We start from the raw sequence: 23,953 nt of genomic DNA, 5'->3' as shown, positions 1-23,953 counted from the left end.
ATTTTAAGATGTCTCTAATTAACTTGTATTGTTACTGAGAACATGGTCTCCTTACTGTTGATAATGTTTTACCCATTAAGCTCAAGATAATACACTCGGTTAACTGTTTTCTGTATGCCTTCTTCCTTTCTTCATTTCTCGATATACTATATTACATCATTTATACAAATCGTAAATGAAAGTCTTGCAAATAATGAAATGCATCATTTAAAAATTAAATAAGCCTTTGGTATGAGTGATATACATTATTGAAAGGGCCCTATTCTGCTCATTTCCAGGTTTCATATTAGTATTTAGTGTCTCTACTGGGACATGTCTCCATGCTTTAATGTTCAAACAGCTCTTTATTTGTCTCATACGTGCTGCAGCACCTTTTTTCACCCTCTGTCTGAAACCAGAGCCCAGTCATCTCTGATGTGATTGCTCAACTGCTAAGAGCTGTCTCGCCCCTTAGCCAATCACAAACACTGTGTTTGAGTGCAACATCTGTAGCTATGTTACAGAAGTAAACAAAAGAGTCCAATGGAGGCTGTGGATGGAACATTTGTAAAAGTGGACACAGGAAAGTAGAAAAACTGAAGTACTGAGGTTAAAACATGTATTTTGAAGATTTGCATCAGTTTCTCTGTGTGTGTGTGTGTGTGTGTGTGTGTGTGTGCGTGTGTGTGTGTGTGTGTGTGTGTGTGTGTGTGTGTGTGTGTGTGTGTGTGTGTGTGTGTGTGTGTGTGTGTGTGTGTGTGTGTGTGTGTGTGTGTGTGTGTGTGTGTGTGTGTGTGTGTGTGTGTGTGTGTGTGTGTAGGGGGACGACTGCTCCATCAGCTGTCCCGCCGGCCTCTACGGGACAAACTGCACCTCCTCCTGCTCCTGTCACAACGAGATCTCCTGCTCACACATTGACGGATCCTGCATCTGCAGAGAAGGTACACTGGTCCTGTGCTGCACTTTTATTTACTCAATTTCTCCAAACTATTCCTTTTTCAAACACAACTAATCATTACAGTAATTTAGAAGTACTCAGATCCTTTAGCAGCAACAAAAACAATGAAAAGAAAAAATACTCCATTACTAATACGAGTTCTTCATTCTAAATCTTAAATTAAACCACAATCTAAATGTGACACATTTAACAAATACACACTACATATTTGTGCAATGTCACAAGAAAATCATGTTTAAAAAAGTAAAAACTTATTGTATTGTATTAGTATTGTAGTATTTTTTTTTGTTTAATATTTCCCTGTTATTTTGTAGAGATGAATTACATTCTTACATTTTAAAGAAAAATACAGCTACTTTACACCACATTGAATGTCACTATTGGTTTCTAACCTAAGAAAAAGTTTAGGTTTTCTTAATTTTTTGAGGGTTTCCTGCTTTTCTTTGTATTTCTCATGTTTTCACTGTTGGTCAATTAATTAGAATAGAATCAGAGGGATGAAACCCTCTTTAATGGTCACACATGCAGAGCACACACAGTGAAATGTGTTCTCTGCTTTTAACCCATCTTATTACTAGAAGTCTAGTGCTAGGAGCAGTGCCCGGGGAGCAATGGGGTGCTTTGCTCAAGGGCACCACGGCAGGGCCCAGGAGGCGATCTGGGACCTCTCCCAGTAGCAGTCCACAATCCATATTTGAAGTCTGTTCGGGGACTTTAACCGGCAACCCTACGGCTCCCAGTCCATGCTCCTACTGACTGAGCCACTGCAGGAATTACCAAATTTAAATGGATTTAAGAAATTGTTATGGCCATTTTTCACAACCATTTTCTGAAATTTTTTAACTAAATTCACAATCACATAGAGAAAATAATGGGCAGAGCAGCCCTTATCAATTACAGTAAATTCCTTATTTGTTGTTAATTTTGGTTTTCTTTCCTGCTCTAAACTCACCTGTGAATCTCGACCTTGACAATCTCCAGAACTTTTCCCTGCTTCTTATTTCTGTTCTCCACTTCACTTCCCTAATATATCTCAATATCAGCATCCTTAAATATGTATGCGCCACTGGGCCTCGTGGGGAACACGGGTAATTAAAGTGGAGAGACATCTGAGCCCGAGTGCGGGGCTAGGGGTCCGAGAGCCTCGGCTGGAACAAGTGGGTGTCTGTCTTCACCCTGTGAGCCCTTTTTCTCTCAGAGCTTCTGAGGGGGAGCTCTAGTTCAGGCTGATGAAAAAGGCTTGTCAAACATGAGTTGTACTTGTAGATGCATGTAGAGCAAACGTTCCATAATCTATACAGTTCATATACTATTAGGACTCCTAAAGAAGCATGAGGTAAAATTGGGGGCCAAGAAAGAAGGGATATTTGACAATTTTTACGTCTGAAGGAAGGAAGGAAAGACAGGACACATGCGTGTCATTTCTTATTTATAAATCCAAGGATCAATGTTTCAGCACATGTTTATATCTTTCAGATAAAAGCCAGTCATAACTGAAATGAGATAAATACTGTATTAGAGATGAGATTAGAAACGTATAATTAATACCCAACTCATAACTTCAACGTCAACACGTCCACAATATTTTTAGAGGGCATTTGTACGCTGTGTGATAAAGCAGACAGTAGAGAAATGACAGGAAATGAGGGGAAGGCAATGAGGATTGTTATGAGGCAAATGTCCCTGGCCGGATATGAACCAGAGCCGTAGCAATTTAATGTTGTGCCCTAACCCCAAGGCCACCAGGGGGCCCAAGTATGTACACATGTAAAAAATAGACAAAAAGGGCACAAAATGAAAAGAATAAAGTTACTTAATTTCAACATTAACTATACTAATCCACTTCATTCATAACAATACCTTCCAGGTCTGGGTGAAAGCAAGAACTATTTGTGCATTTATTTTAAATAGTTATTATGCATGAAATGGTATCACTTGTTAAGCTACAATTGGTGATTGTGGCCAAAATGTTATCTGATTATAACTTCTTAATTGTGGTGCATGCAAAGAGAATCATCATTTTAGTTTTTTACAACTTGGGACCTATTTTCATAGTTCCATTAGTCTAAATAATAAAAGTGTATTCCCATTGTGGATTGCTGATATTTATTAAAACGGGTCTAAAAAACACAAGCAATCAGATAAGTTTTGTAAAGAAACCCCCAAATAAAACCAATGGTAAAGGAAACAAAAGTTAAGTTATTTTCCAAATGTTCACAGTCAACAGATTGACTTCCTACACTTCTCTGTGGGTAGTTTTGTGTATACATAGATTTTATTTTCAAATAGGCATTAAACATTCAGTGTCAGGTAGTTAAATTGTACCTCCAATAAAGTGGTTTACTTCTTATAACTTCTACAACTTGACAGCTTGTGTTTCTAGCCCTGTATGACTTAATTGTAGCAATGTCACTGTGATCCAAAATCTCAGCAATTACTTAGTTGAGTACTTTAAAATAACTGATGGAAATAATGGAGTTCACAGGTGCTCAGGAAGTACAATTGACTAAAACTAAGTACTTTAAATGGCTTTCTGATGGTCTTTGGACGGTGTCTCTGTCTCTGATAGGTTGGCAGGGTGTGGACTGCTCCATCCTGTGCTCCAGTGGTACCTGGGGACTGAGCTGCAACCAGACCTGTCAGTGTGCCAACGAGGCGGCCTGCGACCCCTCAAACGGGACCTGCACCTGCTCCCCGGGCTGGAGGGACGAGTACTGCGACCTACCGTGTCCTGTAAGTGCAATCTTTAGTTCTTCGGAGGAAAATAAGGTGCAACAAAGTTTGGGGAAAAAAGGGTTTGAGCTTCTTTAAATAACAACAATACAATATAATGCAATAGAAAATTGCGTAATAAAATGCGATATGATACAACGCTATACAATACAATGCAAGATACGATGGGGTATGATACGAGTACAATGAGTTACGATGCAATAAGATATGATGCTGTACAATACAAGGTACGATACAATAGAAGATATGATACAATACAAGATACCATATAATACAAGATATAATGAAGTATGATACGAGTACAATGAGATACGATGCAATATGATACGACATCATACGATGCTGTACAATGCAACATACGATACAATACAAGATAGGATACAATAATGATGGGAACAATTCAAATTTGCTGTTCTTGACATGGTTTGGGTCAGAGAGTTGTAATGGTAAACGGATTCAAAGTTTCTCGAAGGCTTGACCTACAATCTTTAATCCATTGATGATATGGTGGAGCAGTTTTGACTTTTAAGTGATAAACAATATTTTTACCATCTATACTGTAGATGCCTCACAATCGCAGATGTGAAAAGCAAAAGAAGAATTTGTGTAATTGCCCTAAAAACCTAATGCAGTGAAACAATACATTCTTTGTTAGGTCCTTTTACCAACATATTCCATTTAATTACAGGAAAGAAGATGATCTATCATCACACTCGAGTTTGTATATGATAGTACCTTATGTATTTCTTTATGAGAGATGGATGGTGAACCGAATAGTGTTCTATAACTCCACTCAAACACTTTGTTGTTGTCAGAGTTACCTTACAGAGATAATAACACTGTACCATCAGAATACTTAACAATTCTGATGTTAAGACAGTCAGTTTTGTTAATGCATTATGTCTGCTGTGTTCTGGCTGTTAGGAGGGGTCATATGGGCTGGACTGCAGAGAGAGATGCGACTGTTTCAATACAGACGGATGTGATTCGGTGACCGGCTTCTGCCGCTGCCTTGCAGGCTGGACCGGTGAGTTTTGAGGCTGCTGCTTAAGACTCATAAAACACTGGGACCACCAGAGTTTAAGCTTCTGGCAACAGGAATGACGCCCGAAGACTCCAATTGTCTGGTTTCACAAAACATCTTCCTTAAGTAGGGCTTAATCTTTTCCTTACCCGAGTTGGTCTAAAAAGGAAACGACTATTCTTCTGGAGGAGAACATGAATTCATCAGTTTAAACAGTTTGAATAGGTAAGATGTACAACAGTTTTATTTATTTTAGGATACCGTTTGTATTAGACCAACATAATAAGAAAACCTTTATTTTAAAGTGAAGATTTTATGGAAATCTTCTGGAGAAGGGTGCAACTGATTTTATTTTAGGTAAGCCTTAACTCAGAATGTAAGGAATATCAAAACTAACAATGTTAAGTGCAACGCTCAAAGCGAAGACATTCTGAAGGATGTGTGGCTGGCGACAAGAATACACAAGAAGACACAACAGATCAATATGACACACAGAAAAAATGATAAATATATTATCTCTTACTGCCCGTCCACACGGCGGCGCATTGACTTTGAATGGGGTGACGTCACGCTTTGCCGAACTGCATTGTGGTTCCGTCGCTTCGCTTTGCTCGCGTTGCTCGCTTCAAAAGTTGAGCAATGTTCAAATGTTGAATCTTCGACGGAAGCGTCAGCCAATCAAATCATATGCCAGTACAAGCTCTAGCCAATCAAACTGCGTGCTTGTGTGTCCGGGGCGGGAGATTCATGTGATTGGTTGTTGGTCGAGCTTCAGACACACCCACCGGCAAGCTTCGACGCACGCCGCCGTGTGGACGCTGCGTTATCCTAACGGTACGTCCACACAGCAGCTTTTCAAAAATCTTGAAAATCTTGGAGCTGGGCGTGTCTGAAAGCTTGGGGATTTCGCGACCAACAACCAATCACATGAATCTCCCGCCCCCGACATACAAAGCAAAAAACCCCGGTTCTTCTCCACTATTTCTTTTAACATTTTGAACATTTATGAGATTAATGTCTATGGTGCTATTTTATGCTACATTCCATGCTGGCTAATGATACTGTCTATGCTTGCTAGCAACGAAGTAAACTAGCAACGAAGTAAACTGGATATAAAATCCCCAAACAAGCGAAAACCTACCAGTTTCACCCACTGTCTCTGCCACCTCCCTCCATGCCTGGTTCCTCCGGTTTGTATCCCGGTAAGTAAATAGGGACTGGTCATAAAGAACCGGGTGATTTGCTACCGCAATAACTAAGTTCTCCTCCATTTTTGTGGAATATAGAAATGAACTGTGGTCTGGTTCTCCCAGCTTGCACGCGGTTTGATTGGCTAGCGCTTGAACTGTCAGATTTGCATAAACGGATCTGATTGGCTGTCGCTTCCAGCTCAGCCTCAAAAGTTGAACATTGTTCAACTTTGGAATCCTGAACATCCTGGAAATCCTGGAAATCTTCGCCTCGCCCCCCCACAATGCAGTTCGGCGACAAGCGAGGGAAAGTGACGTCATCCCCATTCAAAGTCAATGGGCGGAGACGCGCTGGAAGCGGTGGACAAATCGCCAAAAGCTGCTGTGTGTACGGGCCGTAAAACTGATGAAGATTCAGGCATGGATTTAACAGCTTCACAAGATGAAGCACCTTTTTACGACCTAGCCTCGCTAGTCTCTTTTAGTTGTTGTTCTTTTTTTACATTAAACCAACATCCTCCACAGTGACATTGCACTTAATACGCCATATTTAAGTTGCTAAACTTTTACCCATGAATTGTCAATCGGAATAGTGGTGATCGATATGAGAGCTGATGAATATGGAAAATATTTTATTCATTGCCTCAGGGAGAAAAGGTTATGAAATGACATTGCGAAAAAATGCAACATATTGATGAATATCTAGATTCAAATGTCAGACTAAATAACTAAATAAATCTGGTTTGAAGAAGTAAAGTGTTTTTGTTGCTCTATGCAATTACAGTGAAGATAGATGGTCCTATGAGATAATAGGAGTGTAGCTTTTTATTCAAAGTAACTAAACAAGCAAAACTTGATATGTTTTTGTTATGCCACTTTTTCCTAATGTGGGTACACATGAGGAACAATCATATTTTGACTGAACACATTATTTGTTAGACATATGATGACATACTGTAGCATACACCAAGTTTATCAGACATTTCATAACAATGTTCCTTTTTTTCTCATCTGTTGTATGATCGCCTGGTGAAATTGAAATGTGCCATTTGCGGTACAAATTAATCTACGGGCATCTGCATATACACAGTATGGTGTGCTCAATCACATTAAAGACAGTCTTTTGAAAGTCATTTATAGTATTTCTCTAAGTTGTTAATTTGAAAAGTGAAATGGTTGCGTAATATCTAATAAATAATAAATGAAGTTCCAACCCTGACTTTAATCTCACCTTCGCACAGTGAATTATGGGATTGTTGGTTTCGAAAGTTACAGCTATGGTAGTACACAGCTGCCAATAGAGCTGTCGAAAAGGTGTGTGATTTTTCGTGTCCGAAGCAATCCAATCTTCCAACAAACACTTCTGTTGAATATACTGGCAACTAAGAAGGCAATACATTTGTAAGGTTTAGAGTAGGTATAATATAAATATGTGACATTAGAAATCCTCTACACACAAGATTCATTTATAAATCTTTTTCACGTTTGAGTCCCTACTACCTTTCATTTTGAAGAAGAGTTGCATTTTTTAGCAATAGTGTCCATAAGCTACGCTCTTAACCTCTTCATCTGAGGAAACAGTGCCTGAGGGCATCTTAACATTTAATAAACTATGAATGTTTTATATCCATGTAACGGGAAGAAACTCATCTAACTGATCATTTTTATTTATTTATTTTTAAAACCCACAATGCTAATGCTGAGCCTCTGAATTAGCAACGAGCGAAAAATGCTAACAGATTACTGCACCGAAACTCACTCATAAAACCTGATTATTTATCCTTTCTGCACATCCAACACATCGATTCGCATCGTGAGATGACACAGAATTGATGGGTACAGACATTATCACTCTATGATAAGAACTTGCGACTTTATAAACAAAAACAGACATCAAAACATGTCTGGTCAAAAGTGGTCTTCAATGGCATTAAAACGATAAAAACACTGCTGAAGTTAATCCATAGGTTAATCCAATGTGTCTGTGTCCCTTTGAAATTATTTCTGATAATCCATAAGCAATAAACCTACTTTTCCGTTTCCAGATGTCAGAGCGAGAGATAGGTTCACTCTGACTTTTTTTTTTACCATGTGTGTGTGGGGAAATGTCAATCACCAAAATCGACCAATGGGTTCCAGAGAAATGGTAAAACCCCCATTTCCACCCAAATCACCTCAGAGGTGGAGTTTTTTTTTGTTGCTAAACCTCTCTAACAAGGTCAAAGGTCACTTGTTTTGCATCAATCTTGATACAGGGTACTTATTATATGTTGTACTTTGGACTCCTAAAGCTTTTAGTCTACTTTACCATCATCCAAGGGTAGTTTTCACTATAAAGTAAAAAATAATTTTTGGACGGACACTATAATTTACAGTTTTTTTACTATGTTCAATCTGAATTTTCTTTAAAACAAAAAACATCTATATTGATTCTGACTCTTCTACATCCAACTCACAGGTTTATCATTACTTTGAGAAAAAAGATTATTAATTTAACCCTTTTAGAAGGGAAGATATGGTCATTTGTTCTGAGAATGTCATTTTCGAGCCTGAGACCTGAAAAACAGGCTCGGGGCCTAACAGGTTAATATCCAAAATAATTTTGTTTTTGCATACTGACATCTTTAACATGTTGAATTATGTCACAGAACGTACTCAAAAGCCTGAAAAAATATATCTAGTGTGGAGGGACACAAGATAGTATAACTAGTAGGTGAATACACTTGCAGTAACCCAACGTTATACCCAAGCACAGTAACTTTTAAGTGTGTGTCTTTATTTGTTTTAGAGTTAGACGGTATCTTTCCTTTACACCGAGTGTTATGACCTGAATTGTTATGTTTTATATGTCAAGTCAGAATTTAAAAAAGTATTTCAGTGCTGCTGCCTCTTGAATACTAGTTATTAACATTTGGCCTTTTTCTGCTTCCCATCCTCCACCTTCCTTTGTTTTAACTTCAACGCATACAGCTCCAGACATTCACCCACTTTGTGGCTCAGAGGTAGTTTATTAATTGAGTTATAATGGCTGCCTGTGCCTCAATCTCATATTCTCTCATATTCTATGTCAAAGGAAGTTTCTAATGAGCTGCAGAGATGCCAGGCTGCAGAGAGGAGGAGGGTGTTATACTGTATTTGCACATACATTCTTACTCTGTCTGTCTGTTTTTCTTTATTTAGATGTGGTGTTGAGCGTATTCCTGTGCGTGTGTGTGGTTGAGTGTTACTAAGAATGAATGTAATGTGAGTCTCTCGGGCGCAGCAGTCTCCAGACTGTCCCCGGTGAGCACCGAGGGCTCTGATCCTTTCTGCAAGCCTGCTTTTGTGTAGACAAACTGCTGCCTCTCAGGACACGCACACACACACACACACACACACACACACACACACACACACACACACACACACACACACACACACACACACACACACACACACACACACACACACACACACACACACACACACACACACACACACACACACACACACACACACACACACACACACACACACACACACACATGCAAGACTGATGAAAGAAGGAGACACTTCATCAAATGATTAAAAGGCAAAAAGTCCTGCGCAGATATTGGGGAATTAAGGTTTTTGGCTAAAATGTTTGTTAATGAAAACGTATATATCGAGTTAAGCCAATTGTATCTACAGTATATACTCAATATAACAAACACACATTTGTCTCATGTGGCTTTACAATCTGTAAACCATACCACACCATCTGGGCAAAAACACCTTCAACAGATAATTAAATGAAAGAACCTTAACAGAAGAGAGATCCCTTTCCCAGGATCGACAGATGTGTAATGTCTCAAGAAAAAAACAAGCTACCAAAAATCCATGTGACAGTGCTAACATAATTTAAAGCTAAATCCTGAGCAACTGAACCTCCTCCTATCTGGACTATAATTATTTAATTCTGAAGTTAAAGGGATCTCAACTTTATTTAGCTAACCCTTTTCATACTCATTTCATGTATGTGCATTAAGAGTTTAGAGCCATGCTAGCAGCTATGTTAGCTGTCATGCTTTGAGTTAAATGCTAATGTCAGCCTGCTAAGACGCTTATAATGAAAAACCAAGCAATGTTTACTATGTTTACATACAGCGCTAACAAAATGTATAGCTACATTTTGAGCCACTAAACCTCCTCTTCAACATATCTGGACTTTAATAATCAAATAAGTAAAGTTAAACTTAACTTCACTTAGCTAACACTTGATCAACTACATAACTGTTTTGGCTCTCCATACCTCATATAATTCCATTACTCTTTATTAAAAAAAAGAAATTCAACTAAAGGTTTGGAACTTGCCTTCTAAGTTTAGCATGATAGCACACACAACCACATGCTAATTGTATCCAATATTCTGGCATTTAATTGAATAATTATTCAGGCAAGCAAAATATAAAGTAACTAATAGATTCATTCAAAGAACCCTGAATAACTGCCAGTGCTTTACGTTATTTCCTTGGAGGATTTATATCTGTTTGTTTAAAAAATAAATGTATTTATATTTCCGACAGAGCCAAAACCAATAATATGTTTAGTCAACTCTCAATATTTCCTGTCTGTGGTTGTCCTCACAGATATATAGGTTGTGTTTACAAAGGGTCATTTATATCCTAAACAGCTGACATTGTAGTTTTTATAAAACTTTACTCAAGCGAAATAAATAATGTGGTTGTATTTGTCTGACACTTGCCTCAGACACAAAGGGAATATCCAAAATGTAATAAAAGCAAACTAACTAACAACGGAGATCTGTGGCACAGAGGAATAAGATATTAATTATTTGATTCAAACACAATACTTGCTAGTAGATACTTTCAATGTTGGTTTTAGTCTTTTCATTCTTCTCATGTGAATACCACCAGCTGTATCCTTCAACAGGGACTACAGAGGACTTGTCTCTTTGTGTCTCTAATCTGTCACGTCTGTCTTCTCTGTATGTCTCCTTCACACTCTTTCCTTCAAGTACAAATATGAAGGTTTGTGAGCAGCGTGGGGGGGTTTGACTTCACTTAAAAGCTGTGCAGCTAAGAACAAAGCTTCACTATGGACTGAAACTGTGTGCGTGTGCGTGTGCGTGTGTGTGTGTGTGTGTGTGTGTGTGTGTGTGTGTGTGTGTGTGTGTGTGTGTGTGTGTGTGTGTGTGTGTGTGTGTGTGTGTGTGTGTGTGTGTGTGTGTGTGTGTGTGTGTGTTTTCTGCAGGTGTCCATTGCGACAGTGTTTGTGAGGAGGGACGCTGGGGGCCAAACTGCTCCTACAGCTGCACCTGTGAGAACGGAGGCTCCTGCTCCCCGGAGGACGGCACCTGTGTGTGCGCTTCGGGCTACCGTGGCACCAACTGCAGAAGGGGTAAGACACATTTGTAATTCCTTAAGAGAGCTTAAAAAAACATACTAGTATTTAAATACATTTTTCACATTAAAGTCTGTGAAGAAGGGCGCCTGTCAGACTATACCCGCCTCATGTTCATCAATAAGGAAAACTGATAAAATGATGAAGTAATCATTTCCCTTTATTAGAGTCATTAGAATATTATATGCTCAATTACAGGTAGAGAAGGAAATCTTAAAAATTAAAATGTATTATGCTAAATGTAATGTGTCACTGAGCTGAAAAAACATTTTCCAGAGTTTGAAGCTTCTACACTTTTAAGATATTCCTGCTCAATTAAATGTCATACTAATGGTCCCATCTGACAGGGAATTTGGTTAAAGGCCGTCTTATGATCAAAAGCTTGACGGTTATAAGTAAAAATTGCAGATGCTCCTTTTGTATTTAAATGTGATTAGGTTTCCAGTATCTGCCAAAGTCTCAGATGTCAAACCAGACCCGGCGCCAGAACAAATCTAAAGGGAGGGCATATGATTTTCATGGGAGGGCACACAACACCGTCACGTGCTGCGGGCCTGCGGCACAATATATCAAACAGCAAGGCCAACTACATTGCGCAAAGACGCACACTTATCGCAAATACATAAAGGGCAACATAGAAACCACTTTTGAAACATTGTGTGCGTGGCAGCACAAACACTGGTAAATCACGAGCAAGGCACACTGTTAAGGATGGCAGCTTCCTCATCGCTGCACTCGGAGAGAAATAGTAGAGACGGAGACGATGAACTGCTGTTAGCTCTATTATGGCATTGTGCATGTCGTGAGAGGTGTGTGTTGCTGTGTGGGGAATGCTTTCCATTATTTTTGGCCAACTCTGCATCTTTGTTGTACTGCATACTCACATCGATAGGAAGAGCCCACTGCCTGACTCGGACATGCTGTGGAGTGAACCGTGGTCACCTCTGAGAGGGAGTTGGTTGACAGCTAAAAAAGCTATAATATCAACGACAGCTGACACGTAATAACGGCTCCGTGCCAGCTGATCTGCACCAAAGTACTCATTTCCTTATTTGTTTCCTCGCGTATCTGTCTCTCTCTCCACAAACTCTCACATGAAATGTGTTCTTTTGATGCGTCATGCATTAGCAGTCTGTAATGCGTGTTTCCAGTCGCAAAAACCTTTGACAGTAAAAGCCGCATCAGATGAAGACGTATTTACTTTAAACTGTCTACAGGGGAAACAAAAGGCTGCGTCTGCTTTTAACGAATATTCAAGCCATGGTCTGTTGTTGTACCATGCAGTGGCAAAAGTGCGCTTCTTTCCTGAAAACAATCTCCCTGGATAACGATCCAGTTTCACCTGCTTGGGTTTATTAACCCCAAGATCATCTGGGGCTGTTGGTCTTTGAGCGGTGTGCTGCAAGGTAGCATCTGTAGTGGAGGCACGGAGCAGGAGGAGGATGCTGGCGGGTGTGGTGCAGGGTGTGGCACCGCAGGTGGTGATGGTAGGGGCACAAGGAGCTGTGCCTCGGAGGACAGCGTTGGTGGCGGCCACCTTGATGAGTCAAGGCTTGGGCTCGCTAACTCAGCCCCGGGGTTTGCTGAGGTCAAGCTTGTGACATTAAGGCGTGCTGCTGCAACGGCAGGTGCAGAGTCGCCAGCAGCACCATCGGCTGTAGTTTTTTCATCGCTATTTCGTTTTAATAAATCCTTAGACCTTTTGAGCCAATTTCTGATGTCCATTGTGTAATTCAAACATAAATGGGAATCTACAGAATGCACAATAAACAATAAACAAATCCAGAATAGAATAGAGTGTGACGCTGTGATTGGTCTAAATGTGGACGAATCACAAATCACAACAGACACATGAATTTATTTGACGTAGCCTGCGATATTTTTGTTTTAGTTACTATCTGACATCACATACATCGTGCATAAAAGTTCACAGTTTATTTATAATAAAAAAAATTAAAAAATATATTTTTTATAAATAATAAAAATCGTGTTTATTGGGGGAGGGCAAGAATGTCAAATGGGAGGGCCTGGCCCTCCCACGGCGCCGGGCATGTGTCAAACGTTTATGATTTGTAAAAGTCTGAAACCTAAATTGTCAACATTAATGTTTTCTCGCTTGCATTCTTCTTTATCTTGGCTTTAATGACGGATTGTTGCTTGTATGTTGTTACGTTATCACCATCTGTAGGTCATTGAAAAAGAATAGAGCCAGTGGCAGGAATGTTTATCACATGACCCAAACGTTCACTAGAACAAAACAAAAAACCAACGTGAAAATGTGTTTCATAGTGCCAATAGTGCTCACAAACTCTCTTTTATATTGCAAGATCCTAATCTGTAATACAACCAAAAATTGCAGCCAACTGATTAACAGCTGAGAAATAAAATGTTATAGAGAAAAGCGAGAAATCCTCCCAAATTGGTTGATAAAGTACCTAAAAACAGTTGTAACTAACAAACACGCTTGTTAATTAGCAACAAAAACCTGTAATCATTCAACTTCAACATTAAGAATCTCTTTGAGAAATGTTTATCTCTTTTCATTCTTTTTTATTAGCAAAGATTGAATAGAAAACATTTAGGTTGGTCATGTCCTTGACCTAACTATACTCATAAAGAAAACTATTATTTCATTTTTGCATTTAGATCGACTGCATTTATCACAAATTAAATAAAAATTGACAAAAAAGGACAATGGTGCATTCATGTGCTCCTCAGAAAGACTCAACAATGCTATGGTTTGCTACTAGCTGCATTTTGTTTTAACAAAACCCATGGTATAACAAGCAAAACATCCTGCAATCTTCTAGCATATTTCCCATCTCCATGTTATTTAGAATATTGTATGGGTGGATAATGCAGTAGAAATTCTTTGTTTTCAGATAAGTCACCGTGTTTTTTCATTAACCAGCAAGAGCCTAGTGAGAAACGAATGCGTCATCAGGTCTAAAAAGGGTTTATGTTAAATCTGAAGAATTCGGGGACCATAAATCAACGATTGTAGAATCTGCTTAAAATAGAGCCTACCTGTTGATGTTGCTTGCAGTGAGCTGTTCTGCTGATAGTACACAACACACACCAGTTTTTCATCAGCCTCTCTCTGCATCAGAGTGATACATTTAAGGGCTCTGGGTTCACAGTTTAGGCAATTATCTTAATTAGGAAAATCCTGTAGTGTGAGGGAGGCGGTGGACCAGCCTGCACCGGCTTGGCTCACCACTTAGAGTAACATCAATTAAAACAAATGAAAGGCCTCAGGAGGATACACGGCGGAAGTGAAAACAAAGAAAAGCTAACTCTGCCAACAGGTTGACAGCGGAGAGGAGACAGCAGCCACGTTTTCACACACACACACACACACAAATATTATACAGATATGGTGGACAGTAATAAGCTTTCACATGTGGGGTTTAGTTTAAATTGAGACTAGGTGGACCATGAAATCTATATTAAAATGATCAAAGAACTAATCAGCGAACTAATCAGAAGTTCTCTTTACACTCTGGAATTTACTTTTCTCTCACGCACATACATAGACATCTTTGTAACAGTGGTGTGTGTGTTTTCCTGCAGCCTGTTCCCCTGGTTTCTACGGACATCGTTGCAGCCAGTCGTGCCCTCAGTGTATCCATAGCGACGGGGCGTGCCACCATGTCAACGGCCAATGTGAATGTCTCTCTGGCTTCTTCGGCTCCCTCTGTAATCAAGGTCAGTCTAGTTTTACATTTGTGTATCATCCCAACAAAGATTACCCTGTGTCTGTTTAAAGCTGGAGTACAGAGCTTATGTCCTCTCGCCCTCTGGAAGTGTGAGAAATCACTCTATAGGAGAGATCGTAGTAAAGAGCAGCAGATAGGAGCACGGCTAATGCTATTTTTCTGAAGTGGATGATCCAGATAAAAACAAAGCGATCAGAGGAAGTATTAAAGTAAAAGAACATTTCACTGGAATTCTTGAAAAGAGCGGGGGAGATGCAGTGAGCTCACCTGGAGGCACAGGTGAGGCACACAGGAATGTAACAGTCTTTCATTTGTATGTAAAAGTCCTGCACTTGTTACATTGTTGTATGCATGCAATTAGAAAGAGGATGTTTTTCACTCCTCATTAATTAAAAAAATGATAGAATTAACCTTGATTGACTGAAAATAGTTAAATAATTTTAATAGAAATGTGCACAATATGGGCAGTCGTACAGCTCTCTTGTTACAGTTAGCAGCCCATATACCTGTGCTTGGTCCCCATGTGGAGGACCCAGGTTCAAATCCGTCTGGGACCATTTGCAGCGTCTCATCCCCTCTGTCGACCCGTTTTACTCTGTGACTTCATTAAAGGCACTAGTTTAGTATGGAACTTTAATAATTGTGTGGGTCTTTTGAGAGGAAGATTATAAAGAAAAGCTGGCTAAGATATCCTTGATTCTGGTTTAGGTCAAGTTTCAAAAACTCTAAAACCTACATTTCCCAGAATGCAATTCTGATAGTGTCTTTCATTATAGGAAATAAGAAATCCCTTGTTTGTTTGTCTAAAGAACCCTGCACCCTGTATGGACTGGTTATTAAAAAGGGTTTAAAGCATTGGTCCGACACCACTGTGAGACACTTCCACCCACATCAAAATGTACCCAAAGTATTTGACCGACTGTTGCCACCGTATTTTTAGACCCATCTCAAACAATGTCACATGTGATAAGCCTGTTGGATGGCTGTGTGGGTCTGTGTGAGTGACAGAATATAAGAACATAAGAGTCAGAGATGCCCTGGCTTCTGGTCAAGCTCCAAAAACAATCAATCTTACATTTCCCAGAATGCACTTCTGATAGTGTCTTTAATAATGGTATCCTTTGCTGATAGATGCCCGAATCTTTAAACCTCTAACTTTTTGCTGTAATGTAACAATTCTATTTGTAGTCTCCAACCCCAAAAGACTGTGAGACACTTCCACCCAAAACAAATTGACAAAGGATTTGACAGATTGTGGCCACTGTATATTTAGACCCATCTCACACAATGTTGCATGGAATAAGCATGTCAGATGGTTTCATGCTGTGTGTCAGCATATTCTCCATACCGATATTATTATCGTTTGGTTCTTTGTTTGTAGCCTTTATTTAACCAGGTGAAAGCCCCTTGAGATCAAAAGATCTCTTTTTCAAGGGTGACCTGCAGAAATAGGAGAATTCCCTAGAAGTTGCTGCTAGATTTAACTTAATTTGACGCTGTTTCGTAGGTTTTTTGGAACCAGACAGAAAACAGCTGCTATACTGTTTCAGATTCTTGATATCCCATTTAAACAAGCTATTTTTTTAGTAAAACGTTTGAATCTCTTATTAACTTTAGGTTAGTTTTAAAGCCCTGCACACAAAGCAAAGCCCTTGAATGTCTGCGTTTGATTAGAAGTGTAGGTAATGAAAGATACATCGAAACCTTTAGCTCATTCTTTGTCCCCCTTTCAACAACTTCTTGCACCTCTTCATTTTATCGGAATAATCTTTTTGTCGGCTCCTCCTGTACATCATTATTTCAGTATGCTTCGGCTCACCAGGTTAAACAGGTGTTAATTCTCCTACGAAGGCAGTTGGCTCAGGATCCGTTGCCAAGTCGAATTTTAAATAGAGGCGGTGCAGTAGTGTGCTGTGAAATATTCATCATCATTAAACATGAAGGCGGCCTTAGTCATGCCCTGTCCTACATTAGCCATTCTGCTGGCCACTGCATTTTTAAGCAGGCCCATAGATAACTGGGCGAGCCTTGATAAATCAGACGTCTGGCGCGGGGGCTTCTAACCGCCTGAAGAGCCAGTCCTGCTCCATCCCTGTCCTCTAGACCAGTGGTTCCCAAACTTGTTGTGCCCAAGGCACACCAAAGGACAAGTAAAAATCTCAAGGCACACCTGTTGTGCAAAATAGCCCTTATAACACGTGTTATCACTCATATCATGTAAAATATCTGTAAATGTGCTTAATTATTTACTAATGCCAAATAAAATGTGACAAAGACAACTATATTACTCATGAAATATTTATTAACTAAATATTTCAGAAATTAATTTGAAACTTTATCAAATTAGGTTTCATCAAAGCAGCAACACACTCATTTAAACCAGACAAGTCACAACATTAAAAATGAGGCAATTGAAACTCAGCAGAAATTCCTCACAGAGAACTGTCAATGCAAGGAAGCTGCATTGTCCATGGTCCTGAACTACAAATTATAAATGTAACATTTCAGCAATCAGCATTGAAACATGTGCTATTGTAAATATTTTTGCCGACTTACAAATTAGTGAGATACATGTGCCTGTTGGGGCGCACAGAATTTTGTAATCCTTGGTGGCACTGAGGAGAGGGCCACTCGCAAGTCCTGCTCAACAGAGAGCCGTGACCTCCTGTTGTTCTTCATGTAAATCAGAGTAGAGAACGCCAACTCCAGAGATGGGGTCGTTACTAATTTTTTTAAATATATTACATATTACTTAAAAAAAATATATATATATATTACACTACTTCGTTACTATCTACATAAAGTAACTCGTTACTTTACTCGCCGAGCACGTACGAACTGCGCATGCGTGAGTGGCAATAACTTTCCTTACCAGCAGGCGGCGGTAGTGTGTATTTGTCATTCAAAACAGGCAACAACCGGAAGACAGAGAAGAAGAACAGACAACAAATAGCGTGTGCGGTAGCTTCACCTTAGCATGTGTTCTTTGCAGGTGTTTGTTGAGGTTTGACGTGGTGTTTACAGCAGTGGATAACAGCTTCTGGCCTGGACACAGTTTGCACCTCACCGTCACATTCCTGTCTATTCTTCGGACGAACTCAAAATAATGGGCATACCTCCACCCCTCGAAAGTTATCGCTGACTCAGCCATGTTTATGCAGCACTGCATGTGGAGATGTGGACGTGCAAGTCGGGCAGATTACGTACATATAAACCTACAAAGTACTGATATAGTAAATTAAAAAATAATTATTTTTGTGTAGTTGTATATTGCAATAATAACGTATGGTTGTCACAAAATCCCACGGCACACCCGGACTTGACTCACGGCACACCGTTTGGGAACCACTGCTCTAGACGTGTGAGAAACTTTGGTACCAGCTAATGATGTTATTGACTGGTGTAGGAGTGAAATGAGACAAAATGGGTTTTCTTTGCTTTAATGAAGAGATCACATTTATTTTTTAAGTGGAAACTGTCCAAAATGTAACTTTTGTATAAAAGATATATCCTCATAAGAATAATACATTGTTCTCTGTCTCATCCGAACCACCAACATAAACCTTAAAGAGGCCCTCTTGTGCTTTTTGGGGTTTCCCTTTCCTGGTGTTTTTGTGCATGTGAATGGTCTGCAAAGGCTAAAATCCCAAAGTTCCCTCCAGAGGAAGTTTCTCTCCCATTATCAGATTTATTTTTCAAAAACCTACTTCTTCGGTGGCTATAAGGGCAGCAATGAAACACACAATATATTTTACCCTAAACCACATGAAATAATGGCTTCATATCTGCATATAACCCTTATTAGTGGTACCCGTTCACACTATGAACCTTGTTCCTTATCTGTAAATTATATTTGATATATTGTTCGGTGTTGTTAGTTTCTTCTATTTGAATATAATGTCCTCCTTCTATACTCCTTGAGAAATATTGTATTAGTTTAATGGTTTTTCAATCAATATTAAGGTGCAAATTCTATCTAAAGAAATCATACTAGAAGGTTGTTTCTTGGCCAAAACAAGTTGCCTCCGAATACAACATCTTTGCATACAGTGTAAAAAACGTACACAATGCTGCTTCAATGTTATAACTGTAGGCTGATGGAGATTTATTATATAGAACCATTAACTGTATGTCAGATATGCACTCACTGCCACATATTCTGTAATAAGTGCAGCGACACATCATGCTGTAATGGCCATAGCCCATTGGATTTTAAAGTTGATGGATGATTGATGGCTTTCTTCCTCGATCTTTACCACCTGTAGAGTAAAACATTTAAAACATTTAAAGCTTGGCACTGGCCATCTGTCTAACGCTGTCAGAATCATTTGATGCAAGACTTGGACCAGCTGTGAAGTTATTTAGAGACCTGTAGACCATGCTCCATGATGGTGCTCCATTGGTTCTAACAAAAGCAGATTACCCAGCACATACACTGAAAACATTTTCGTGCTTCGAAAGGCTTCCGTGTTTTGGGAGCATGACAGTCTTTAAAGTTATTACATTACAGTTTTGCCTGAGCTGACTGACTTCCTGCTGCACACATGAATGCCGTGAAATTATTTCACTTTAGCGGAAAACTTCTTAGCTCATTAGCTCCCCTAGCTTGTAGCTCTTCAAGACCTTTTTATTTACATCAATTTCTTACATTTTTTCAACACAGTCCTTTTAAAGTGTTTTTATGATACTGAGTAGTTTGTTCTGCAGAAAAGTAGTTTGTATTGATTGAACTGCTGTTCCGACTCACCATTCATCTTCATTTTTGTCTTCATCTTGTTTTCACAACTTTCTATAGGCAATATTATCCAGAACTCACCATGTTACTTTAGCTCAGTTTTTGCTTACGGTCTTCGATTTACTTAATTTGATATTTAAACTAACATTTACTCTATAACATTTGCACCAATTGAACATATACATCCCTCCAAAAGTTGTCGAAATATTTAGCTTTGGACCAAAGTTTTGTCCACACTTGATGACATCACCAGAAACTGAAGCTAATTGTGTGCTCAGTGAACAGAAGCTCATCAGGGATCTGCCGAACGGTCCCTCTCCTGCTAATTATTTTAGCTAAACGTGGTTTTATTCATGTGCGCATATGTACGTTTATTCCTTTGATCCAAACTTTACAGACACTAGTCATACATTGGGTACTGTTACATACGTTTAGGGACATCATTAAAGCTTTCATAGTGATCTTTATTGCTCTGATATTCCCGGGTAAAGAATTCCCTCCTGGGTTTTATTATTCCAGTAAAAAGAAATATCCATGGCTCGCTAATGGCTATTATAAACATAGACACGAGAACCTGTTAATAAAGTTTATATATTATGTGTAACAGGTAGAAATTGTAGTAAAATGCAAATGAGCGAAGAACAGAAATGTAATATCATGAATATCTATATAGCTCATGTATGTATAATTGATCTTAACTAAATATTAACATGAGGAAGTAGCACACATTCAGGAAATTGTAATGCATCTTTGGTGTTTAATGAAGATGACTAAAGCATATGCATCTTTATTTGTGTCCTAATTATGCAAATACTCATTAAAGGGATAGTGGAAATCCGCGAATTTTGGGTTTAACTTATGTATTTGTATTAAAAATAAGCATAATAAACAATTTTTTTTTATTTCATGCGCCTAGTTTCATTTTATTTTCAATTTTACTGCGCCCTCTCAATGAAACGAAATACTTCGGGAATCGTCGGGAATCTTCGGGTGATGACGAGAGCAGAGGAAGACGGGCACAAACAATGGCGGACATTCAATAGCATTTGCATGTGAATAGCCGACCTTTATTATGGTGAATAGATGTGTTTTGTATGGCTGTAGTGCGACAGCAAATGCAGAGAATGGCGTATCGACTCATGCGTTTCCAAGAAACCCAGCCATTCGTCGTCAGTGGGTGAAATTTGTTCAGAAATGTTCACTATAGGTAATACTATAAGACTGTAAGACGGCAATACTTTATACCGAGTATATTGCCATAAATATGATGATTGATTATCAGTAAAAAATTCTACGTGACACAACGACATTGGATTAACCTTGAGATGCGTTTTTATTCCGTTGAACACAACTTTTGATCACAAATCAAGACGTAATTATTGTAATATTTTTGGAACCGGATGTTGTTTACTTTCTCTTTTCTGGCGGATAGCTCCAGGAATTCAAGGTCTTACAGTGATGACATTACATCTGTGGAGTCTCAGCTTTAAATCGTATATCTTGTTTGTGCAGTTAAGATAGTAATAAGGGCATTTCTACCGTGTGTTGTGTGTAAAAAAAGCATTAGTTAGCATTAGTTAGCATTGTTTCGCTCAATGCTAATTCAAAGGCTTGGTATTACTCTTGTGTTTTTTCTAGCTAACAATTGTTCTTATTGTCAGTTAGCGGAGTTTCTTACCTTTAAAAGGGTATGAAACATTAATAGTTTCATAAATGTTAAGAAGCCCTGAGACATGTGAGAGAAAAAACTGTGGGAGGGGTCCACTGGGGGGACCTTCGGGCTTAACTGGTTAACAATGATTAATATTTGTAAAGGCTACAGGTGATCTTAAGATGCGTGAGCTATGCTTAGGGACCTACCAGTCAAGATTATTTGTGCGTAGGGGTGCATCATCTGGCGCCTGGTCCTGGTCATCCTCGCCATTGCCCATGCCGTGAACCATCACCTCGGACTCGGGCTCGAACAAATAAGGACGTAATGGTCCATCGTCTGGCTCAATATTCTCACCATCGTCGCTTACTGAACCGGATTCAGATTCAGTTCCTAAAACGACATTTTCGTAGGAAAGCCGAGAGGATGTTTCTGACTCGCTATCATCACTGGATACCTCGTACAATCCTTCTTCTTTGTCTGGTATATTTGCCCTTCCACGTTCATTCTGCATAGACGCCATGGTTTGTTATCGTATCGTCTTCCTACGTTTTCGTCACTTCCAGTTTGGCTGAGTCGAACATTTCGTTTCTAAAAAACTTCGGGGAAGCTGCAATAAAGTGCTTCTAACATGCGTAAGGCAATTATTATATTTTTTTAATCAGGTGTGATTGTTTTGGTACGTAATTATGCTTGTATATAAGTTAAAACGAAACTATTTGAGGTTCCATTTCCACTATCCCTTTAAACATTTAAATGTTTAGTGTTAGGAGGTTAAAAACCAGCACTTAATATTTTAACATTTTAAGAATGTTGAACATTTCACATGATAGTTTCAAAGCCTCTTTCTCTCCTTCCCTCAGAATAACACCTGGGAGCTGTTAATATAAAAAGTACATTTGTATGCTAATAAAATGTACTTTAATTTAATAAACTCACAAATGTATGTTAAACCCAAAGTCTACATTGATGTATAACATTCAGTAGTGGGAGTATGTTCTCTCATTTTAATTGGCAATTTTCCAAAAACCCCAGAGCAGGCTGACAAATGACCAGGTTTGTCTAACGCTAACGTCATTTAGAGATCTGAATATAAAATAAAGTTGAATTATTACATCCTTAAGCATTCAGGATGTGCATTCCCTAAAATGATTAACTGTAAAACAATCTTCCTCCAGCTTCTTTTTATGCACGTGGCATGAGAACATTTTTCTCGACCTTGTACTGTTTTCTGCAGACACATTAGAAACAATCAGCAGTGATGATTCAATTCAGACTGTTTAGTATAAGTATGTATGTTTCAAAGCAATTTGCAATCAGGCAGCAAATTGAAAACACAAATTTCTCATTGTAAGAGAAGGTCAGTTATTAATGCTTCCTGTTGAATGAGTGTGGCACTTCTGAAAAGAGACATTGTTTTATGTTGTAGTAACCCCTTTGTGCAATTAATCGAGATGGCTAGAGTGAGATTAATGCTGTTCAACTGATACTAATCAACTTTGTTGGGGTGTTGTGGAATATGATACAAAGTAAATAACATTATAAGAAATGCAGAGATAAATAAAATGTGTAGTAGTAGGAGGGGGAGTAGTAGTAGTAGTAGTAGGAGGGGAGTAGTAGTAGTAGGAGGGGGGGAGTAGTAGTAGTAGTAGGGGGAGTAGTAGTAGTAGTAGGGGGAGTAGTAGTAAGTAGTAGTAGTAGGAGGGGTAGTAGTAGGAGGGGTAGTAGTAGTAGTAGTAGGGGGAGTAGTAGTAGGAGGGGTAGTAGTAGTAGTAGGAGGGGTAGTAGTAGTAGGGGAGTAGTAGTAGTAGGAGGGGGGAGTAGTAGTAGGGGGTAGTAGTAGTAGTAGTAGGGGGAGTAGTAGTAGGAGGGGAGTAGTAGTAGGAGGGGAGTAGTAGTAGTAGGAGGAGTAGTAGTAGGAGGGGGAGTAGTAGTAGGAGGGGGAGTAGTAGTAGGAGGAGTAGTAGTAGGAGGGGTAGTAGTAGTAGGAGGGGGTAGTAGTAGGAGGAGGGGGAGTAGTAGTAGTAGTAGGAGGGGAGTAGTAGTAGTAGTAGTAGTAGTAGTAGGAGGAGTAGTAGTAGGAGGGGGAGTAGTAGTAGGAGTAGTAGTAGTAGTAGGAGGAGTAGTAGTAGGAGGGGGAGTAGTAGGAGCAGTAGTAGGAGGAGCAGTAGTAGGAGGAGTAGTAGTAGGAGGGGTAGAGTAGTAGGAGGGGGAGTAGGGGAGTAGTAGTAGGAGGGGGAGGAGTAGTAGTAGTAGGAGGGGGAGTAGTAGTAGTAGTAGTAGTAGTAGTAGGAGGGGAGTAGTAGTAGGAGGGGGAGTAGTAGTAGTAGTAGTAGGAGGGAGTAGTAGTAGTAGGAGGGGTAGTAGTAGTAGCAGTAGCAGTGGTGTAGTGTGGATTTTTTTACTGGGTGGACAGGGCGGAGAGACACTATGGACGCGCTCGTGAACTGTCAACTGGGGGGGGTACACTGTGTGTGGACCTCTGTGTCGCCTGTCAGCGCATTACATGATGCCGTTTAGACAATATAATAATAAAGGGCGGTGCCGGCCGTCAGCAAATCGATCCGGTCTTTCTGCGCGAC

General features: G+C 39.4%; 1 protein-coding gene and 1 long non-coding RNA gene across 4 annotated transcripts in view; one reads left to right on the top strand and one right to left on the bottom strand.

Moving 5' to 3' along the window:
- The window catches only part of LOC117557819 (multiple epidermal growth factor-like domains protein 11), a 164,834-nt gene that overhangs the window by 117,985 nt on the left and 22,896 nt on the right, over positions 1-23,953 (top strand). For all 3 annotated transcript variants that reach the window (XM_034233766.1, XM_034233765.1, XM_034233764.1), the window contains 5 exons: positions 800-920; positions 3,507-3,670; positions 4,595-4,697; positions 11,117-11,263; positions 14,840-14,974. In XM_034233766.1, coding sequence (XP_034089657.1) covers positions 800-920; positions 3,507-3,670; positions 4,595-4,697; positions 11,117-11,263; positions 14,840-14,974 — 670 coding nt within the window. The remainder of the gene's footprint in view (positions 1-799; positions 921-3,506; positions 3,671-4,594; positions 4,698-11,116; positions 11,264-14,839; positions 14,975-23,953) is intronic.
- Positions 13,796-21,640, bottom strand: LOC117557820. The gene is made up of 2 exons (XR_004570755.1): positions 21,581-21,640; positions 13,796-14,963 (listed from the first exon to the last, which is right to left on the bottom strand). It is a non-coding gene; the product is annotated as an uncharacterized LOC117557820 (long non-coding RNA).

This window comes from Gymnodraco acuticeps, unplaced genomic scaffold (genome assembly GCF_902827175.1).
Source record: "Gymnodraco acuticeps unplaced genomic scaffold, fGymAcu1.1, whole genome shotgun sequence".
NCBI classification, from domain to species: Eukaryota; Metazoa; Chordata; class Actinopteri; order Perciformes; family Bathydraconidae; genus Gymnodraco; species Gymnodraco acuticeps.
Note: the sequence above shows the minus strand (reverse complement) of the source record. Positions and strands in the feature narration are given on the sequence as shown.